A 22593-nucleotide genomic window follows, 5' to 3' on the forward strand; every position below is an offset into this window, starting at 1 on the left:
AATGTCATTCACTCGTTCAGTTCATGTCTTTCACCGGTTTAATTGACAAAACTGCACATAAAGCCTCCTCAAAGCTGATTGTGAGGCCCCTTTCACACTTGCGTTTTTCATGCGCGTTTTCTGCGCGTGCTTTTGACGCGCAGAACTTGCATTGCACTCTGACCCATTGTAACCAATGGGTCTTTTCAGACTTGCATTTTTTTCACGCACACACGCGCGTTTTTTTTGCGTGAAAAACGCATTGAAATTGCATTGAAAATCCAATTGTCACAGAGACCAAAAAAAGTTCTGGCTGGGGGTTACAATGATAAAATATACAGTTCCGACTTACATACAAACTCCGCTTAAGAACAAACCTACAGACCCTATCTGGTATGTAACCCGGGGACTGCCTGTATATATTGGTGGAGCTTTGGAGAATACTAGTTCTCTTCGTCAGACATGATGTTATGCATGAAACTGAAAATTCACAGCATTTTATACACCCGGCAGTGATCATCAAAGGATATTAAAAAAACTAAAACAACAGATTGATAAAAACAGGGAGATCTTATTTACAACAGGATGGCAATAAAAACATTAAAAATCTATGAGTCGAGACACATGAGCCCTGGTATTACTAGCAACTCGAAGGGTGCGGTCACACGGTGCATTTTGTTTGCATTTAACACGTGCGTTTTCAAACAGCTGAAGAAGAGCTGCGCCTTATTAGATTGTTGTCAACATTGCGTTTACAAAAAGCATACATTGATGCCACACGTGGCGCTTTTGGTCCGTTATTTTATCAGGCCTTTTTCGGTGCCATTTACAAAAGCATGCGTTTTTGCTAGTTTTTCCCAATTATCTTAATAGATAAACAGGTTGTACCATGTTTACCATGCGTTTGGCTAGTTTTGAAATAGTTTTTCTAAATTTATGAAAGTGGAAGCAGCTGTGAAAGTGTCGTCACTGGTGCTTACACTTCCACTTTCCATGAAGAAAAATGTTGTAAAACCATCCAAACACACGGTAACACGTAAAAACAGTGCGAAATGTGTCATTTTCTGGGGGAATGAGCTGACATTTTCATGAATATCATTTTGATAACCTTTTGATTAGTCTGGCTATTATCCCACATCATGTCACTAGGTTTCTTGTAAGTCATAGTTGATCTAGAGGGAGCTGCCTGTAAGGAAGCCAAGAGGCAATGTTTTCTTATCTCACCTTGGAAAATGTATTTGCAGATAGTAATGGGAAAATACATGCAACACATAGAAAAGGGAATGTCTCCTCATGTGGATGAAATGTTACAAAATTAAAAAAAATTGGTCAAAATATATAAATATTTAAAGTTTTTTTTTTTTTAAATAAATATAAGATAACTGTCTGCCCTAAGGGAATCACATGTAGTTAATAGGAGGACACAGGTAGAGGAAGGAACTATAGAACTTTTCCCCCTCCTAAAGTGATCTATGGAGGAAACCGCAGCTGATGAATTTCTAAGAAAGACTAAAAATTGGTCACTGCTGACAACAAGCCTCATCCACATCCCTCTGTGTATAGAGAAGGTGTCAGGGTGTGGGGGAGGGGAGATGTTCTGTCATGTAATGGGGTAAATGTGTTTCTTCCACATGTAATGAAGGTTTTGTGTCTTGCAGGATTTATTATCTATTGAGGATCAGAGATGAATATTATATCTCCCAGTGATGGTAAGATTCTCCCGCTGTCTACCTCCGGCTCTTCTACTTCTTACACTATTACTGATATGATATCACTGCTGTTCTCACATCCGGCTGCAATTACATGTTCTGAGATTTATGCTTTATGTTACAATGACCATCAAGGTAACTAAGAGGCAATGTTTTCCTTATCTCATCCTGGAAAACATATTCCCATATCTCCCAGAACTTCTTCCTGCAGCATCAATGGCAGCAAGTCTCCTTATGGAGAGCTCTTACCTCCTGACCCTACATGTATCCAGAGTATTACCTCCATACTGTGTCCTTATAGTGGTATCTGTGTATTGTGTATATGATATGTGTGTGTTATGTACATTACATGTATACAGGAGGCAGTGATGAGGATAATACCTCCATACTGTGTCCTTATAGTGGTATCTGTGTATTGTGTATATGATATGTGTGTTATGTACATTACATGTATACAGGGGGCAGTGATGGGGGATATTACCTCCATACTGTGTCCTTATAGTGGTATCTGTGTATTGTGTATATGATATGTGTGTGTTATGTACATTACATGTATACAGGGGGCAGTGATGGGGATATTACCTCCATACTGTGTCCTTATAGTGGTATCTGTGTATTGTGTATATGATATGACTGTGTGTTATGTACATTACATGTATACAGGGGCAGTGATGAGGATATTACCTCCATACTGTGTCCTTATAGTGGTATCTGTGTATTGTGTATATGATATGTGTGTGTTATGTACATTACATGTATACAGGGGCAGTGATGAGGATATTACCTCCATACTGTGTCCTTATAGTGGTATCTGTGTATTGTGTATATGATATGTGTGTTATGTACATTACATGTATACAGGGGGCAGTGATGGGGGATATTACCTCCATATTGTGCCCTTATAGTGGTATCTGTGTATTGTGTATATGATATGTGTGTGTTATGTACATTACATGTATACAGGAGGCAGTGATGGGGATATTACCTCCATACTGTGTCCTTATAGTGGTATCTGTGTATTGTGTATATGATATGTGTTATGTACATTACATGTATACAGGGGGCAGTGATGGGGATATTACCTCCATACTGTGTCCTTATAGTGGTATCTGTGTATTGTGTATATGATATGTGTGTGTTATGTACATTACATGTATACAGGGGGCAGTGATGAGGATATTACCTCCATACTGTGTCCTTATAGTGGTATCTGTGTATTGTGTATATGATATGTGTGTTATGTACATTACATGTATACAGGGGCAGTGATGAGGATATTACCTCCATACTGTGTCCTTATAGTGGTATCTGTGTATTGTGTTATGTACATTACATGTATACAGGAGGCAGTGATGGGGATATTACCTCCATACTGTGTCCTTATAGTGGTATCTGTGTATTGTGTATATGATATGTGTGTTATGTACATTACATGTATACAGGAGGCAGTGATGGGATATTACCTCCATACTGTGTCCTTATAGTGGTATCTGTGTATTGTGTATATGATATAACTGTGTGTTATGTACATTACATGTATACAGGAGGCAGTGATGGGGATATTACCTCCATACTGTGTCCTTATAGTGGTATCTGTGTATTGTGTATATGATATGTGTGTGTTATGTACATTACATGTATACAGGGGGCAGTGATGAGGATATTACCTCCATACTGTGTCCTTATAGTGGTATCTGTGTATTGTGTATATGATATGTGTGTTATGTACATTACATGTATACAGGAGGCAGTGATGGGGATATTACCTCCATACTGTGTCCTTATAGTGGTATCTGTGTATTGTGTATATGATATGTGTGTTATGTACATTACATGTATACAGGGGGCAGTGATGGGGATATTACCTCCATACTGTGTCCTTATAGTGGTATCTGTGTATTGTGTATATGATATGACTGTGTGTTATGTACATTACATGTATACAGGGGGCAGTGATGGGGATATTACCTCCATACTGTGTCCTTATAGTGGTATCTGTGTATTGTGTATATGATATGTGTGTTATGTACATTACATGTATACAGGAGGCAGTGATGAGGATATTACCTCCATACTGTGTCCTTATAGTGGTATCTGTGTATTGTGTATATGATATGTGTGTGTTATGTACATTACATGTATACAGGGGGCAGTGATGGGGATATTACCTCCATACTGTGTCCTTATAGTGGTATCTGTGTATTGTGTATATGATATGTGTGTGTTATGTACATTACATGTATACAGGGGGCAGTGATGGGGATATTACCTCCATACTGTGTCCTTATAGTGGTATCTGTGTATTGTGTATATGATATGACTGTGTGTTATGTACATTACATGTATACAGGAGGCAGTGATGGGGATATTACCTCCATACTGTGTCCTTATAGTGGTATCTGTGTATTGTGTATATGATATGACTGTGTGTTATGTACATTACATGTATACAGGAGGCAGTGATGGGGATATTACCTCCATACTGTGTCCTTATAGTGGTATCTGTGTATTGTGTATATGATATGTGTGTTATGTACATTACATGTATACAGGGGGCAGAGATGGGGATATTACCTCCATACTGTGTCCTTATAGTGGTATCTGTGTATTGTGTATATGATATGTGTGTTATGTACATTACATGTATACAGGAGGCAGTGATGGGGGATATTACCTCCATACTGTGTCCTTATAGTGGTATCTGTGTATTGTGTATATGATATGTGTGTTATGTACATTACATGTATACAGGGGGCAGTGATGGGGATATTACCTCCATACTGTGTCCTTATAGTGATATTTGTGTATTGTGTATATGATATGTGTGTTATGTACATTACATGTATACAGGAGGCAGTGATGGGGGATATTACCTCCATACTGTGTCCTTATAGTGGTATCTGTGTATTGTGTATATGATATGTGTGTTATGTACATTACATGTATACAGGGGGCAGTGATGGGGATATTACCTCCATACTGTGTCCTTATAGTGGTATCTGTGTATTGTGTATATGATATGTGTGTTATGTACATTACATGTATACAGGGGGCAGTGATGGGGATATTACCTCCATACTGTGTCCTTATAGTGGTATCTGTGTATTGTGTATATGATATGTGTGTGTTATGTACATTACATGTATACAGGAGGCAGTGATGGGGATATTACCTCCATACTGTGTCCTTATAGTGGTATCTGTGTATTGTGTATATGATATGTGTGTGTTATGTACATTACATGTATACAGGGGGCAGTGATGGGGATATTACCTCCATACTGTGTCCTTATAGTGGTATCTGTGTATTGTGTATATGATATGTGTGTTATGTACATTACATGTATACAGGGGGCAGTGATGAGGATATTACCTCCATACTGTGTCCTTATAGTGGTATCTGTGTATTGTGTATATGACTGTGTGTTATGTACATTACATGTATACAGGAGGCAGTGATGGGGATATTACCTCCATACTGTGTCCTTATAGTGGTATCTGTGTATTGTGTATATGATATGACTGTGTGTTATGTACATTACATGTATACAGGAGGCAGTGATGGGGATATTACCTCCATACTGTGTCCTTATAGTGGTATCTGTGTATTGTGTATATGATATGTGTGTTATGTACATTACATGTATACAGGGGGCAGAGATGGGGATATTACCTCCATACTGTGTCCTTATAGTGGTATCTGTGTATTGTGTATATGATATGTGTGTTATGTACATTACATGTATACAGGAGGCAGTGATGGGGGATATTACCTCCATACTGTGTCCTTATAGTGGTATCTGTGTATTGTGTATATGATATGTGTGTTATGTACATTACATGTATACAGGGGGCAGTGATGGGGATATTACCTCCATACTGTGTCCTTATAGTGATATTTGTGTATTGTGTATATGATATGTGTGTTATGTACATTACATGTATACAGGAGGCAGTGATGGGGGATATTACCTCCATACTGTGTCCTTATAGTGGTATCTGTGTATTGTGTATATGATATGTGTGTTATGTACATTACATGTATACAGGGGGCAGTGATGGGGATATTACCTCCATACTGTGTCCTTATAGTGGTATCTGTGTATTGTGTATATGATATGTGTGTTATGTACATTACATGTATACAGGGGGCAGTGATGGGGATATTACCTCCATACTGTGTCCTTATAGTGGTATCTGTGTATTGTGTATATGATATGTGTGTGTTATGTACATTACATGTATACAGGAGGCAGTGATGGGGATATTACCTCCATACTGTGCCCTTATAGTGGTATCTGTGTATTGTGTATAGAGTATGTGTGTGTTATGTACATTACATGTATACAGGGGGCAGTGATGGGGATAGTACCTCCATACTGTGTCCTTATAGTGGTATCTGTGTATTGTGTATATGCTATGTGTGTTATGTACATTACATGTATACAGGGGCAGTGATGGGGGATATTACCTCCATACTGTGTCCTTATAGTGGTATCTGTGTATTGTGTATATGATATGTGTGTTATGTACATTACATGTATACAGGGGGCAGTGATGGGGATATTACCTCCATACTGTGTCCTTATAGTGGTATCTGTGTATTGTGTATATGATATGTGTGTGTTATGTACATTACATGTATACAGGGGGCAGTGATGGGTATATTACCTCCATACTGTGTCCTTATAGTGGTATCTGTGTATTGTGTATATGATATGTGTGTTATGTACATTACATGTATACAGGGGGCAGTGATGAGGATATTACCTCCATACTGTGTCCTTATAGTGGTATCTGTGTATTGTGTATATGATATGTGTGTTATGTACATTACATGTATACAGGGGGCAGTGATGGGGATATTACCTCCATACTGTGTCCTTATAGTGGTATCTGTGTATTGTGTATATGATTTGTGTGTGTTATGTACATTACATGTATACAGGGGGCAGTGATGAGGATATTACCTCCATACTGTGTCCTTATAGTGGTATCTGTGTATTGTGTATATGATATGTGTGTTATGTACATTACATGTATACAGGGGGCAGTGATGGGGATATTACCTCCATACTGTGTCCTTATAGTGGTATCTGTGTATTGTGTATATGATATGTGTGTTATGTACATTACATGTATACAGGAGGCAGTGATGAGGATATTACCTCCATACTGTGTCCTTATAGTGGTATCTGTGTATTGTGTATATGCTATGACTGTGTGTTATGTACATTACATGTATACAGGTGGCAGTGATGGGGATATTACCTCCATACTGTGTCCTTATAGTGGTATCTGTGTATTGTGTATATGCTATGACTGTGTGTTATGTACATTACATGTATACAGGTGGCAGTGATGGGGATATTACCTCCATACTGTGTCCTTATAGTGGTATCTGTGTATTGTGTATATGATATGTGTGTTATGTACATTACATGTATACAGGAGGCAGTGATGTGGATATTACCTCCATACTGTGTCCTTATAGTGGTATCTGTGTATTGTGTATATGATATGTGTGTTATGTACATTACATGTGTACAGGGGCAGTGATGGGGATATTACCTCCATACTGTGTCCTTATAGTGGTATCTGTGTATTGTGTATATGATATGTGTGTTATGTACATTACATGTATACAGGGGGCAGTGATGGGGATATTACCTCCATACTGTGTCCTTATAGTGGTATCTGTGTATTGTGTATATGATATGTGTGTTATGTACATTACATGTATACAGGGGGCAGTGATGGGGATATTACCTCCATACTGTGTCCTTATAGTGGTATCTGTGTATTGTGTATATGATATGTGTGTGTTATGTACATTACATGTATACAGGAGGCAGTGATGGGGATATTACCTCCATACTGTGCCCTTATAGTGGTATCTGTGTATTGTGTATATGGTATGTGTGTGTTATGTACATTACATGTATACAGGGGGCAGTGATGGGGATATTACCTCCATACTGTGTCCTTATAGTGGTATCTGTGTATTGTGTATATGATATGTGTGTTATGTACATTACATGTATACAGGGGGCAGTGATGGGGATATTACCTCCATACTGTGTCCTTATAGTGGTATCTGTGTATTGTGTATATGATATGTGTGTGTTATGTACATTACATGTATACAGGGGGCAGTGATGGGTATATTACCTCCATACTGTGTCCTTATAGTGGTATCTGTGTATTGTGTATATGATATGTGTGTTATGTACATTACATGTATACAGGGGGCAGTGATGAGGATATTACCTCCATACTGTGTCCTTATAGTGGTATCTGTGTATTGTGTATATGATATGTGTGTTATGTACATTACATGTATACAGGGGGCAGTGATGGGGATATTACCTCCATACTGTGTCCTTATAGTGGTATCTGTGTATTGTGTATATGCTATGACTGTGTGTTATGTACATTACATGTATACAGGTGGCAGTGATGGGGATATTACCTCCATACTGTGTCCTTATAGTGGTATCTGTGTATTGTGTATATGCTATGACTGTGTGTTATGTACATTACATGTATACAGGAGGCAGTGATGGGGGATATTACCTCCATACTGTGTCCTTATAGTGGTATCTGTGTATTGTGTATATGATATGTGTGTTATGTACATTACATGTATACAGGGGGCAGTGATGAGGATATTACCTCCATACTGTGTCCTTATAGTGATATCTGTGTATTGTGTATATGATATGTGTGTTATGTACATTACATGTATACAGGAGGCAGTGATGGGGATATTACCTCCATACTGTGTCCTTATAGTGGTATCTGTGTATTGTGTATATGATATGTGTGTTATGTACATTACATGTATACAGGAGGCAGTGATGGGGATATTACCTCCATACTGTGTCCTTATAGTGGTATCTGTGTATTGTGTATATGATATGTGTGTTATGTACATTACATGTATACAGGAGGCAGTGATGGGGATATTACCTCCATACTGTGTCCTTATAGTGGTATCTGTGTATTGTGTATATGATATGTGTGTTATGTACATTACATGTATACAGGAGGCAGTGATGGGGATATTACCTCCATACTGTGTCCTTATAGTGGTATCTGTGTATTGTGTATATGATATGTGTGTTATGTACATTACATGTATACAGGGGGCAGTGATGAGGATATTACCTCCATACTGTGTCCTTATAGTGGTATCTGTGTATTGTGTATATGATATGTGTGTTATGTACATTACATGTATACAGGGGGCAGTGATGAGGATATTACCTCCATACTGTGTCCTTATAGTGGTATCTGTGTATTGTGTATATGACTGTGTGTTATGTACATTACATGTATACAGGGGGCAGTGATGAGGATATTACCTCCATACTGTGACCTTATAGTGGTATCTGTGTATTGTGTATATGACTGTGTGTTATGTACATTACATGTATACAGGAGGCAGTGATGGGGATATTACCTCCATACTGTGTCCTTATAGTGGTATCTGTGTATTGTGTATATGATATGTGTGTTATGTACATTACATGTATACAGGGGGCAGTGATGGGGATATTACCTCCATACTGTGTCCTTATAGTGGTATCTGTGTATTGTGTATATGATATGTGTGTTATGTACATTACATGTATACAGGAGGCAGTGATGGGGATATTACCTCCATACTGTGTCCTTATAGTGGTATCTGTGTATTGTGTATATGATATGTGTGTTATGTACATTACATGTATACAGGGGGCAGTGATGGGGATATTACCTCCATACTGTGTCCTTATAGTGGTATCTGTGTATTGTGTATATGATATGTGTGTTATGTACATTACATGTATACAGGAGGCAGTGATGGGGATATTACCTCCATACTGTGTCCTTATAGTGGTATCTGTGTATTGTGTATATGATATGTGTGTTATGTACATTACATGTATACAGGAGGCAGTGATGGGGATATTACCTCCATACTGTGTCCTTATAGTGGTATCTGTGTATTGTGTATATGATATGTGTGTTATGTACATTACATGTATACAGGAGGCAGTGATGGGGGATATTACCTCCATACTGTGTCCTTATAGTGATATCTGTGTATTGTGTATATGATATATGTGTGTTATGTACATTACATGTATACAGGGGCAGTGATGGGGATATTACCTCCATACTGTGTCCTTATAGTGGTATCTGTGTATTGTGTATATGATATGTGTGTTATGTACATTACATGTATACAGGGGGCAGTGATGGGGATATTACCTCCATACTGTGTCCTTATAGTGGTATCTGTGTATTGTGTATATGATATGTGTGTGTTATGTACATTACATGTATACAGGAGGCAGTGATGGGGATATTACCTCCATACTGTGTCCTTATAGTGGTATCTGTGTATTGTGTATATGATATGTGTGTTATGTACATTACATGTATACAGGAGGCAGTGATGGGGATATTACCTCCATACTGTGTCCTTATAGTGGTATCTGTGTATTGTGTATATGATATGTGTGTTATGTACATTACATGTATACAGGAGGCAGTGATGGGGGATATTACCTCCATACTGTGTCCTTATAGTGATATCTGTGTATTGTGTATATGATATATGTGTGTTATGTACATTACATGTATACAGGGGCAGTGATGGGGATATTACCTCCATACTGTGTCCTTATAGTGGTATCTGTGTATTGTGTATATGATATGACTGTGTGTTATGTACATTACATGTATACAGGGGGCAGTGATGGGGATATTACCTCCATACTGTGTCCTTATAGTGGTATCTGTGTATTGTGTATATGATATGTGTGTTATGTACATTACATGTATACAGGCGGCAGTGATGGGGATATTACCTCCATACTGTGTCCTTATAGTGGTGTCTGTGTATTGTGTATATGATATGTGTGTTATGTACATTACATGTATACAGGAGGCAGTGATGGGGGATATTACCTCCATACTGTGTCCTTATAGTGGTATCTGTGTATTGTGTATATGATATGTGTGTTATGTACATTACATGTATACAGGGGGCAGTGATGGGGGATATTACCTCCATACTGTGTCCTTATAGTGGTATCTGTGTATTGTGTATATGATATGTGTGTGTTATGTACATTACATGTATACAGGGGGCAGTGATGAGGATATTACCTCCATACTGTGTCCTTATAGTGGTATCTGTGTATTGTGTATATGATATGTGTGTGTTATGTACATTACATGTATACAGGAGGCAGTGATGGGGATATTACCTCCATACTGTGTCCTTATAGTGGTGTCTGTGTATTGTGTATATGATATGTGTGTTATGTACATTACATGTATACAGGAGGCAGTGATGGGGGATATTACCTCCATACTGTGTCCTTATAGTGGTATCTGTGTATTGTGTATATGATATGTGTGTTATGTACATTACATGTATACAGGGGGCAGTGATGGGGGATATTACCTCCATACTGTGTCCTTATAGTGGTATCTGTGTATTGTGTATATGACTGTGTGTTATGTACATTACATGTATACAGGAGGCAGTGATGGGGATATTACCTCCATACTGTGTCCTTATAGTGGTATCTGTGTATTGTGTATATGATATGTGTGTTATGTACATTACATGTATACAGGGGGCAGTGATGGGGATATTACCTCCATACTGTGTCCTTGTAGTGGTATCTGTGTATTGTGTATATGATATAACTGTGTGTTATGTACATTACATGTATACAGGGGGCAGTGATGGGGATATTACCTCCATACTGTGTCCTTGTAGTGGTATCTGTGTATTGTGTATATGATATAACTGTGTGTTATGTACATTACATGTATACAGGGGGCAGTGATGGGGATATTACCTCCATACTGTGTCCTTATAGTGGTATCTGTGTATTGTGTATATGATATGTGTGTTATGTACATTACATGTATACAGGGGGCAGTGATGGGGATATTACCTCCATACTGTGTCCTTATAGTGGTATCTGTGTATTGTGTATATGATATGTGTGTTATGTACATTACATGTATACAGGAGGCAGTGATGGGGATATTAACTCCATACTGTGCCCTTATAGTGGTATCTGTGTATTGTGTATATGATATGTGTGTTATGTACATTACATGTATACAGGGGCAGTGATGAGGATATTACCTCCATACTGTGTCCTTATAGTGGTATCTGTGTATTGTGTATATGATATGTGTGTTATGTACATTACATGTATACAGGGGGCAGTGATGGGGATATTACCTCTATACTGTGTCCTTATAGTGGTATCTGTGTATTGTGTATATGATATGACTGTGTGTTATGTACATTACATGTATACAGGGAGCAGTGATGAGGATATTACCTCCATACTGTGTCCTTATAGTGGTATCTGTGTATTGTGTATATGATATGTGTGTTATGTACATTACATGTATACAGGGGGCCGTGATGGGGATATTACCTCCATACTGTGTCCTTATAGTGGTATCTGTGTATTGTGTATATGATATGTGTGTGTTATGTACATTACATGTATACAGGAGGCAGTGATGAGGATATTACCTCCATACTGTGTCCTTATAGTGGTATCTGTGTATTGTGTATATGATATGTGTGTGTTATGTACATTACATGTATACAGGGGGCAGTGATGGGGATATTACCTCCATACTGTGTCCTTATAGTGGTATCTGTGTATTGTGTATATGATATGTGTGTTATGTACATTACATGTATACAGGAGGCAGTGATGGGGATATTACCTCCATACTGTGTCCTTATAGTGGTATCTGTGTATTGTGTATATGATATGTGTTATGTACATTACATGTATACAGGAGGCAGTGATGGGGATATTACCTCCATACTGTGTCCTTATAGTGGTATCTGTGTATTGTGTATATGATATGTGTGTTTTGTACATTACATGTATATAGGGGGCAGTGATGTGGATATTACCTCCATACTGTGTCCTTATAGTGGTATCTGTGTATTGTGTATATGATATGTGTGTTATGTACATTACATGTATACAGGAGGCAGTGATGGGGATATTACCTCCATACTGTGTCCTTATAGTGGTATCTGTGTATTGTGTATATGATATGTGTGTTTTGTACATTACATGTATATAGGGGGCAGTGATGGGGATATTACCTCCATACTGTGTCCTTATAGTGGTATCTGTGTATTGTGTATATGATATGTGTGTTATGTACATTACATGTATACAGGAGGCAGTGATGGGGATATTACCTCCATACTGTGTCCTTATAGTGGTATCTGTGTATTGTGTATATGATATGTGTGTTATGTACATTACATGTATACAGGGGGCAGTGATGGGGATATTACCTCCATACTGTGTCCTTATAGTGGTATCTGTGTATTGTGTATATGATATGTGTGTTATGTACATTACATGTATACAGGGGGCAGTAATGGGGATATTACCTCCATACTGTGTCCTTATAGTGGTATCTGTGTATTGTGTATATGATATGTGTGTTATGTACATTACATGTATACAGGAGGCAGTGATGGGGATATTACCTCCATACTGTGTCCTTATAGTGGTATCTGTGTATTGTGTATATGATATGTGTGTGTTATGTACATTACATGTATACAGGAGGCAGTGATGAGGATATTACCTCCATACTGTGTCCTTATAGTGGTATCTGTGTATTGTGTATATGATATGTGTGTTATGTACATTACATGTATACAGGAGGCAGTGATGGGGGATATTACCTCCATACTGTGTCCTTATAGTGGTATCTGTGTATTGTGTATATGATATGTGTGTTATGTACATTACATGTATACAGGGGGCAGTGATGGGGATATTACCTCCATACTGTGTCCTTATAGTGGTATCTGTGTATTGTGTATATGATATGTGTGTTATGTACATTACATGTATACAGGGGCAGTGATGGGGATATTACCTCCATACTGTGTCCTTATAGTGGTATCTGTGTATTGTGTATATGATATGTGTGTTATGTACATTACATGTATACAGGGGCAGTGATGGGGATATTACCTCCATACTGTGTCCTTATAGTGGTATCTGTGTATTGTGTATATGATATGTGTGTGTTATGTACATTACATGTATACAGGAGGCAGTGATGGGGGATATTACCTCCATACTGTGTCCTTATAGTGGTATCTGTGTATTGTGTATATGATATGTGTGTTATGTACATTACATGTATACAGGGGGCAGAGATGGGGATATTACCTCCATACTGTGTCCTTATAGTGGTATCTGTGTATTGTGTATATGATATGTGTGTTATGTACATTACATGTATACAGGAGGCAGTGATGGGGATATTACCTCCATACTGTGTCCTTGTAGTGGTATCTGTGTATTGTGTATATGATATTACGGCTCATACTATACTATACCAGTGTCTTTCCTGGCCTGTGCCGGGTTCCCCTGGCAGCACAATGACATTTCTGTACTGATATCCACTGCTGACCGTCCTCTGCATGTCCTGGAAGATTTCATCCTTGTGTCTCCCTCATATTCAGATGATGAGACCCAGAAGTTTTACCAGCAGCTTTGTCACTATCCACATCATGTCCTGAGGATGACGTATGAATATTTCCACGAGGATCTGATCTACATTGTGGAGAACTGGAGGAATCAATCACTTCTACATGAGCTGATCTCCCGAAATATCCCAGATCTGGAGGTGAGAGAACATGATGTGCCAGTGTTATATACAGGTGTCCCCTGTGTTATCAGGTGTTATATACAGGTATCCCCTGTGTTATCAGGTGTTATGTACAGGTGTCCCCTGTGTTATGTACAGGTGTCCCCTGTGTTATGTACAGGTGTCCCCTGTGTTATGTACAGGTGTCCCCTGTGTTATGTACAGGTGTCCCCTGTGTTATGTACAGGTGTCCCCTGTGTTGTGTACAGGTGCCCCCTGTGTTGTGTACAGGTGCCCCCTGTGTTGTGTACAGGTGCCCCCTGTGTTGTGTACAGGTGCCCCCTGTGTTGTGTACAGGTGCCCCCTGTGTTGTGTACAGGTGCCCCCTGTGTTGTGTACAGGTGCCCCCTGTGTTGTGTACAGGTGCCCCCTGTGTTATCAGGGATGAATCTCCGGGTTATCAGAGTAAGGCCACGTGTACAGCGCCTCTCGCCCTTCCCATCCCTGCACAGTCATGGTAGCAGGACACACAATGTTCTCGCCGCACTGTGACCGCACAATAGACCTCAGTGGGGGCCGTGACCTCGCTGCCATTTTTGCGGGAAGCTCACAACCTTCTTTTACAGGCCTATGGCTTATATAGCAGATTATATTGTGTAAGTATTATAAGTGTAGCTATCCCGTCTTGCCCCACACATACATAAGGGGGTCATTACATTCTGGTAAATATTATGATTGTTACTTGTGGATTCAGGATTTTCTCCCCAACTATTCCATATATTCCTCTCCTCTGGACCAGCACATTATAGAGAAGACATTAAAGGGAACCTACCACCACATATCTACTTATAAAGGTAGATCGGGCGGTAGGTGGATCTATAGGACGTGAGGATAGACCTTTTAAGGGCTAATACTCAAGTCCCCACAATCTTTTGATAACTTTTATTTCGCTAATATGTAAATTTTCTAAAGAGGCTACTGTGGTGTGGAGTAGCCGGAGCTGAGGCTACACGGCGCGGCTACTACACGCCCCAGTAGCCTCTTTTATCCACCTACCAGATAACTTCGGCGCGTAGCTCCTCATAGCTGCACGCCCTCGCCTGCGAGCCCTGCCGTCTGCGCATGCAGGCCTGCGGCTGCGCAGTCATTGGAGCCACTGCGCATGCGCAGACGGTAGTCTTCGCAGACGAGGGCGTGCAGCTATGAGGAGCTGCGCGCCGAAGTTATCTGGTAGGTGGATAAACGAGGCTACTGGGGCGTGTAGTAGCCGCGCCGTGTAGCCTCAGCTCCGACTACTCCACACCACAGTAGCTTCTTTAGAAAATTTACATATTAGCGAAATAAAAGTTATCAAAAGATTGTGGGGATGTGACGATTAGCCTTTAAAAGTTCTATCCTCACGTCCTTTCAATGCACCTACCACCCGATCTACCGTTATAGGTAGATATTTGGTGGTAGGTTCCCTTTAAATATCTGTGTATATTAACCCTTAGTATTGTCTCCTTGTATAATGTCCCTTTTGTCTGACCTTTCTTGTGATCTTTCTAGAAATACATGAGTCTAGAACATGATGGAAACACCTTGGCACGGACTTTACTCCAGGATATTTTCCGGAGAGGAAGAGAAGCTGTGATAACGTTGTGGGTCAGTCTTCATGCATTACGGAAGGATCATGGTTCCCCGGTCCTGGACGCTGTACTGGAGGAGCTCGGCCACAGAGGTAACATTGTGTATGACATGTGTCACTCATCATATCCGGGGCTCATCATGTACAATGACCTCAGTAATACAGATCTCTGCACTGGATCAGTCATTCTCCGCAGTGTATAAATGTACAGATGGAGAAACGTGTAATATACAAAGGACTAACACTCTTATCTCACAGAGCAATAACGTTATAGAGACTTTGTGCAGCTGCTTTTTTATCTGTAAATGATTGTCCTGGGACGGGAAGAATATAATCAGATTGTGGATCTTAAATTTCTTTCACCAGATGTGATCACATATTAACCATTTACTCTCTGCAGAGAAAACACATCTTTTAATAATTATAAACTGGTGAATAGTTCTGAGAATGCATCAAATGGTCACACAGCAGTGTCAGCTGTGATCATACCCCAAATAGTGACAAGCGTGTGGAGATAGTTTGTAGCAGTGTCCAGCCCTGATATGAAACAGAGGACCAGGAAATAGATGGATAGATCTAATTGTCTCTCTTACGTTGTCCTGCTTCCTCCTCTTGGCTGGTGTTGTCCTCTCACGTTGTCCTGCTTCCTCCTCTTGGCTGGTGTTGTCCTCTCACGTTGTCCTGCTTCCTCCTCTTGGCTGGTGTTGTCCTCTCGCGTTGCCCTGCTTCCTCCTCTTGGCTGTTGTTGTCCTCTCACGTTGCTCTGCTTCCTCCTCTTGGCTGGTGTTGTCCTCTCACGTTGCTCTGCTTCCTCCTCTTGGCTGGTGTTGTCCTCTCACGTTGCCCTGCTTCCTCCTCTTGGCTGGTGTTGTCCTCTCACGTTGTCCTGCTTCCTCCTCTTGGCTGGTGTTGTCCTCTCACGTTGTCCTGCTTCCTCCTCTTGGCTGGTGTTGTCCTCTCACGTTGCTCTGCTTCCTCCTCTTGGCTGGTGTTGTCCTCTCACGTTGCCCTGCTTCCTCCTCTTGGCTGGTGTCGTCCTCTCACGTTGTCCTGCTTCCTCCTCTTGGCTGTTGTTGTCCTCTCGCGTTGCCCTGCTTCCTCCTCTTAGCTGTTGTTGTCCTCTCACGTTGCCCTGCTTCCTCCTCTTAGCTGTTGTTGTCTCTCTCACGTTGTCCTGCTTCCTCCTCTTGGCTGGTGTTGTCCTCTCACGTTGTCCTGCTTCCTCCTCTTGGCTGGTGTTGTCCTCTCACGTTGCTCTGCTTCCTCCTCTTGGCTGGTGTTGTCCTCTCACGTTGCCCTGCTTCCTCCTCTTGGCTGGTGTCGTCCTCTCACGTTGTCCTGCTTCCTCCTCTTGGCTGGTGTCGTCCTCTCACGTTGTCCTGCTTCCTCCTCTTGGCTGTTGTTGTCCTCTCACGTTGCCCTGCTTCCTCCTCTTAGCTGTTGTTGTCCTCTCACGTGACCTTGCTTCCTCCTCTTGGCTGGTGTTGTCCTCGCACGTTGTTCTGCTTCCTCCTCTTGGCTGTTGTCTCTCTCACGTTGTCCTGCTTCCTCCTCTTGGCTGTTGTTGTCCTCTCACGTTGCCCTGCTTCCTCCTCTTAGCTGTTGTTGTCCTCTCACGTTGCCCTGCTTCCTCCTCTTAGCTGTTGTTGTCTCTCTCACGTTGTCCTGCTTCCTCCTCTTGGCTGGTGTTGTCCTCTCATGTTGCTCTGCTTCCTCCTCTTGGCTGTTGTTGTCCTCTCACGTTGCCCTGCTTCCTCCTCTTGGCTGGTGTTGTCCTCTCACGTTGTCCTGCTTCCTCCTCTTGGCTGTTGTTGTCCTCTCACGTTGTCCTGCTTCCTCCTCTTGGCTGTTGTTGTCCTCTCACGTTGTCCTGCTTCCTCCTCTTGGCTGTTGTTGTCCTCTCATGTTGCCCTGCTTCCTCCTCTTGGCTGGTGTTGTCCTCTCACGTTGTCCTGCTTCCTCCTCTTGGCTGTTGTTGTCCTCTCACGTTGCCCTGCTTCCTCCTCTTGGCTGTTGTTGTCCTCTCACGTTGCCCTGCTTCCTCCTCTTGGCTGTTGTTGTCCTCTCACGTTGCCCTGCTTCCTCCTCTTGGCTGTTGTTGTCCTCTCACGTTGCCCTGCTTCCTCCTCTTGGCTGTTGTCTCTCTCACGTTGTCCTGCTTCCTCCTCTTGGCGGTTGTCGTCCTCTCACGTTGTCCTGCTTCCTCCTCTTGGCGGTTGTCGTCCTCTCACGTTGTCCTGCTTCCTCCTCTTGGCTGTTGTTTTCCTCTCACGTTGTCCTGCTTCCTCCTCTTGGCTGTTGTTGTCCTCTCACGTTGTCCTGCTTCCTCCTCTTGGCTGTTGTTGTCCTCTCACGTTGTCCTGCTTCCTCCTCTTGGCGGTTGTCGTCCTCTCACGTTGTCCTGCTTCCTCCTCTTGGCTGTTGTTGTCCTCTAGGTCAGTGATTTTCAACCTTTTTTGAGCCGCGGCACACTTTTTATACTTAGAAAATCCTGGGGCACACCACCAACCAAAATAGCACAAAATGACACTAAAACAGTCATATTATACATATAGTTATTAATATAGATTACTCAGTGTGAAACCTGGGCCTGTTTCGATGTATATATATACATACATATATATACATACATATATTAATAAATAAATAATAGGAAAAAAAACACATGAGTCCCCCCCTATTTTCTGCAAGCAGCTAGATACAATACAGCAGCTACAGCCTGGCATTACTGTGGTGGAATAGATCACATTTTTTGGCCTTTTCCAGCCCAATAATACCAGCCTGTGGCCGCCCCAGTACCCAACCATCCCTTGATGGTTTGGTACTGGATTGTACCCGGCTCTTCCCGGCACCCCTGGTGGCAATGGGTACCGGGGTAATGGATAAGGGGCTTAGCCTTTACGCCTAACACTAAGCCCCGTCCTTAGTAATAAGCTCCGTCTATTAGACAGCGCCATTACTAACATGACATTGCAACTCGTCTAAAAAAAACACACAGTTTTGGGAAAAATATTTTTATTTGAAATAAAAACTCCCCAGACAAACCCTGGTTAACCATTTTATTTCAAAGTGAAAATCCACAAGTCAACGTCGTAGTCCACTGCATGAACGACTCTAGGAGACATAATGGGGAAAAAATCATTCATCTACCAAAAAAATATATGCAAAGAGAGAACGACATAAAGCAAGCAAATGGGAGTTTTATGGACGACTCTCTATTATCTATATTACATCTTTCTAATTTTATCTTATTACAGAGTATCTGAGTTTGTGAAAAAAAAATGGTAAGTTATTTATTTTAATAACATAATTTTAAAAAAGACAGACAACCATTGACATTTTTTTAAATCTATATTTTTCATAGGCAACACAAAATTCTATTTCAACATCCGAAGAAACGGGAGAGTTATACACTAATCAACTATCTTCAAACAATGCTAACAGCCAGGTAATATTACATCTATTTTTATGTAAAATTCTATTTTTAATCTGTAACTCTTTCAACTTGTAATATCTGTCTCTCATTATTTTACAGTCTCTACCGTCAGACCTTATGTTCAGTGTTACTGCTGGTGATAATTCTGACATTATATTTGAGACAAATTATGATATCATTGGTTGTTATATAGAAGATGAGAATTTTAATCTTGAGGTTAGTACAGAAGTTGTATTAGTAAATATGGTTGATTTTTCTATTTTTTATCACTCAATTTTTGTCAAATAAGTAACATATATACTCGAGTATAAGACAACCAGAGTATAAGCCGACACCACTAATTTTACCACAAAAAACTGTGAAAACCTATTGACTCGAGTATAAGCCGAGGGTGGGAAATGCATTGGTCACAACCTCCCCAGTATATATCCAGCAAGCCCCCAGTAGTATACAGCCTGCCCCAGCCCAGCACTTAAAAAGAAAATAATTATATACTCACCCCCCCGGCGGCCCTGATGCGCAGCATGGCTCCCCGATGTCAGCACGGCTCCTCTTCTGTCTACCATGCCTGTCCTATTTTTTCTGTAACAGCCTGCAGGGGTACGGCCATATTCTCTCCCGGCTGGCAAGGAGAAAACATGGCCACGCTGTACAGGCGCGGAAGACAGAGGAGGAGCCGCGCTGCGCATAGGGGCCGCCGGAGGATGAGTAGATAATTATTTTTTTTAAGTGCTGGGCTCAGCACATTTTTGGTGTTGAAAAACTTGTATATACTCCAAGGGTTACCACCAAAACCACCGCTATTATTATCCAATAGCTCTTATCTCTGTGTGAATGAGCTGTAGACGTAATAAGGCATGGATCAAAAACATTCATCATCGTGTGTACTAAGATTTCTTCAATCAATTACAATTTTTTTTTCTTGATTTTAATATTGATTTTATTCAAATCTTTTAGGCTCTGTTTTTAGAGTCTCCTTCTACAATTAATGAAGTGGTTGGGATTCATGAAGTGTACCAACAAAATATGGAGACCGAACAAACGGGTAATAACTCAACAGTTGAATTGGATCAGGAGGTAAGTTATAACAGGGCCTTTAAATTCAATTCAGCAATTAGAATATCAACTAAAAAAATTGTATTTGTTCTAGATGCAAGATTTAATTGCTGAATTAGATCTTCAGTTGTCATCAAGATCATCAACCTTGCAGTGTTTCCCTGATAACCCCCGCATAAGTGAGAATCTTCGATATGTAGTTTTTCATGAAGAAGAAGAAGAAAACAGGATAGGATCTATTTCATGGTGTACTTGTACACACTGGGGCAAATTTACTTACCCGGTCCATTCGCGTTCCAGCGGCGGCTTCTCCGCTCTGGATTCGGGTCCGGCCGGGATTTAATAAGGTAGTTCTTCCGCCGTCCACCAGGTGGCGCTGCTGCGCTGAAAGTAAACTCATCGCGCCGGAATGCACCGAGCTGGACCAGGTGAAGGTAAGCGGTCCTTATGCGACACATTTTCGGTTTTTAAATGCGGCGGTTTTTCCGAATACGTCGGGTTTTCGTTCGGCCACGCCCCCCGATTTCCGTCGCGCGCATGCCAGCGCCGATGCGCCACAATCCGATCGCGTGCGCCAAAATCCCGGGGCAATTTAAGTACAAGCGGCGCAAAACGGAAATATTCGGGTAACACGTCGGGAAAACGCGAATCGGGCCCTTAATAAATGACCCCCACTGTGTTCCTATGCCCACTAACATTGAATCCATATGTTGCTTTGAGATTCAAAATGTCAAGCCGTACCTGCAGTCATCGACTTGCATAATTGAACATGATTTGTTCAATATCTACTGCCGGAGACAAGACACTGGGTCAATTAATGTACGGCTTGCAGGACAATTTCTTCGTCCACCACCACGCAAAATTGTAAACCGGTATTGAAATTAAATATTCTGAAAAATCATAATCACAATAAATGTGATCCATTATCTTAAATGAAATTGTTAAAAAATGTCTACAAAATTTAGAGAAAATCTTACATAAGGTATTACTTGATACCAAAAATTGTGATTGTAAATTTTAAATATGGTTTTTATTTTTTACTACTTCTAAAATTAATTTTCTGTTTATTTAAACATTGTCATATGTATTCGGAAAACAGCCTACCGTGCTTTCACTACATGGATTCATGGATTTCTCGGAGTCGGGAACAGGCGACCAATACCATCCTGTGTCGTGAATTCTGTTAGAAGTACATATCCTGATCCAGACAACGAATACGTTGGTTTCAAACCCTGCGACGATGATGCAGCAGAATTTTTTGCTCTTGAATAATTTTTTAAAAGTTATTTAGTTACTATAAATTATGTTAATTTATAAAATTTTCTTTTTTGTTTGCTATATTACATTGACAAAATTGAGTAAGGCTCCTTTTGCACTACAGATTGAAATTATCAGTTAATAATCCCATTGACATCAATGCAAAGTTTATTTATTCCAAGAAAGCGGTTTTCCCACGAGGGCAAGTTAGGCCCTATCTACAGGATATGGCCTAACTTGCTGCTCACTGTGGGTCTCAGTGCTGAGACCTACACAGATCATGACAATGAGGTGTCCAACTGATCCCTCGCCGGTCCTCTGACTAAAATGGGAGCATATGTAATGACTGTTCCGCTCCATTTATCTCTATGGAAGTGACGGAGATGGCTGAGTAACAAGTTCTCGTGATCTGCAGGGGACCCACACTGATCAACAAGTTAGGCCCTATCCCGAGGATAGAGCATAACGTGTCTTCGTGGGAAAACCCTTTAATTTATTTATAGCCAGGCATCAGTGACGGTTACTTAAATTTTACAATGATGTCAATGTGATTTTTAAATGATTTTTCAATAAAGCCACTTATGGCTATTGATCTTTTTTCCTGTGTCACACATCAACATGGAATATTGATCTGTTTATAAGATGTAAACAAAGTGTTATTGTTTATTATAAAAAAATGGAAAAAATGTTTAAATTTTTTATTTATGGTTTTATGTTTCAGATTTACATTGTTTGAAGTAAACTTGGAATATTTAAAAAAAAATTGTTTGTTTTATTAGACTATCAGTTTTACAGGGAACATTCTCCAAAATGGTGAAGAGATATATTATAACACTGAGGTTTAACTTCACTTTAGTT

At 40.5% G+C, this 22593-nt stretch overlaps 1 protein-coding gene across 12 annotated transcripts; it reads left to right on the forward strand.

Moving 5' to 3' along the window:
* Nucleotides 1-1456: 1456 nt before the first annotated feature.
* On the forward strand, nt 1457-22447 carry LOC140069251 (uncharacterized). 12 transcript variants are annotated; one of them, XM_072114723.1, is made up of 8 exons: nt 1458-1688; nt 14235-14398; nt 15908-16079; nt 19244-19270; nt 19351-19434; nt 19522-19638; nt 20380-20499; nt 20573-22445. In XM_072114723.1, the coding sequence occupies exons 4-8, from the start codon at nt 19268-19270 to the stop codon at nt 20819-20821; spliced, it is 573 nt and encodes a 190-aa protein (XP_071970824.1). In that variant the 5' UTR covers nt 1458-1688; nt 14235-14398; nt 15908-16079; nt 19244-19267; the 3' UTR covers nt 20822-22445. The 12 variants fall into 12 exon arrangements, 6 of the variants coding, with proteins under 6 accessions (XP_071970824.1, XP_071970823.1, XP_071970829.1 ...); XR_011848748.1 differs by having other exon boundaries at nt 20380-22443; XM_072114722.1 differs by lacking the exon at nt 19244-19270.
* The last annotated feature ends 146 nt before the right edge of the window (nt 22448-22593 follow it).

The sequence above is a fragment of the Engystomops pustulosus genome, chromosome 7 (genome assembly GCF_040894005.1).
Source record: "Engystomops pustulosus chromosome 7, aEngPut4.maternal, whole genome shotgun sequence".
NCBI lineage: Eukaryota > Metazoa > Chordata > Amphibia > Anura > Leptodactylidae > Engystomops > Engystomops pustulosus.

Excerpts from the sequence above, each read along its gene's own strand:
- LOC140069251 (XM_072114722.1), top strand. The coding sequence starts at position 16,014 with ATGCATTACGGAAGGATCATGGTTCCCCGGTCCTGGACGCTGTACTGG. Across the intron at positions 19,435-19,521 it reads CAAACAATGCTAACAGCCAG|TCTCTACCGTCAGACCTTAT; the intron begins GTAATATTACAT and ends ATTATTTTACAG. Across the intron at positions 20,500-20,572 it reads CAGTTGAATTGGATCAGGAG|ATGCAAGATTTAATTGCTGA; the intron begins GTAAGTTATAAC and ends TATTTGTTCTAG.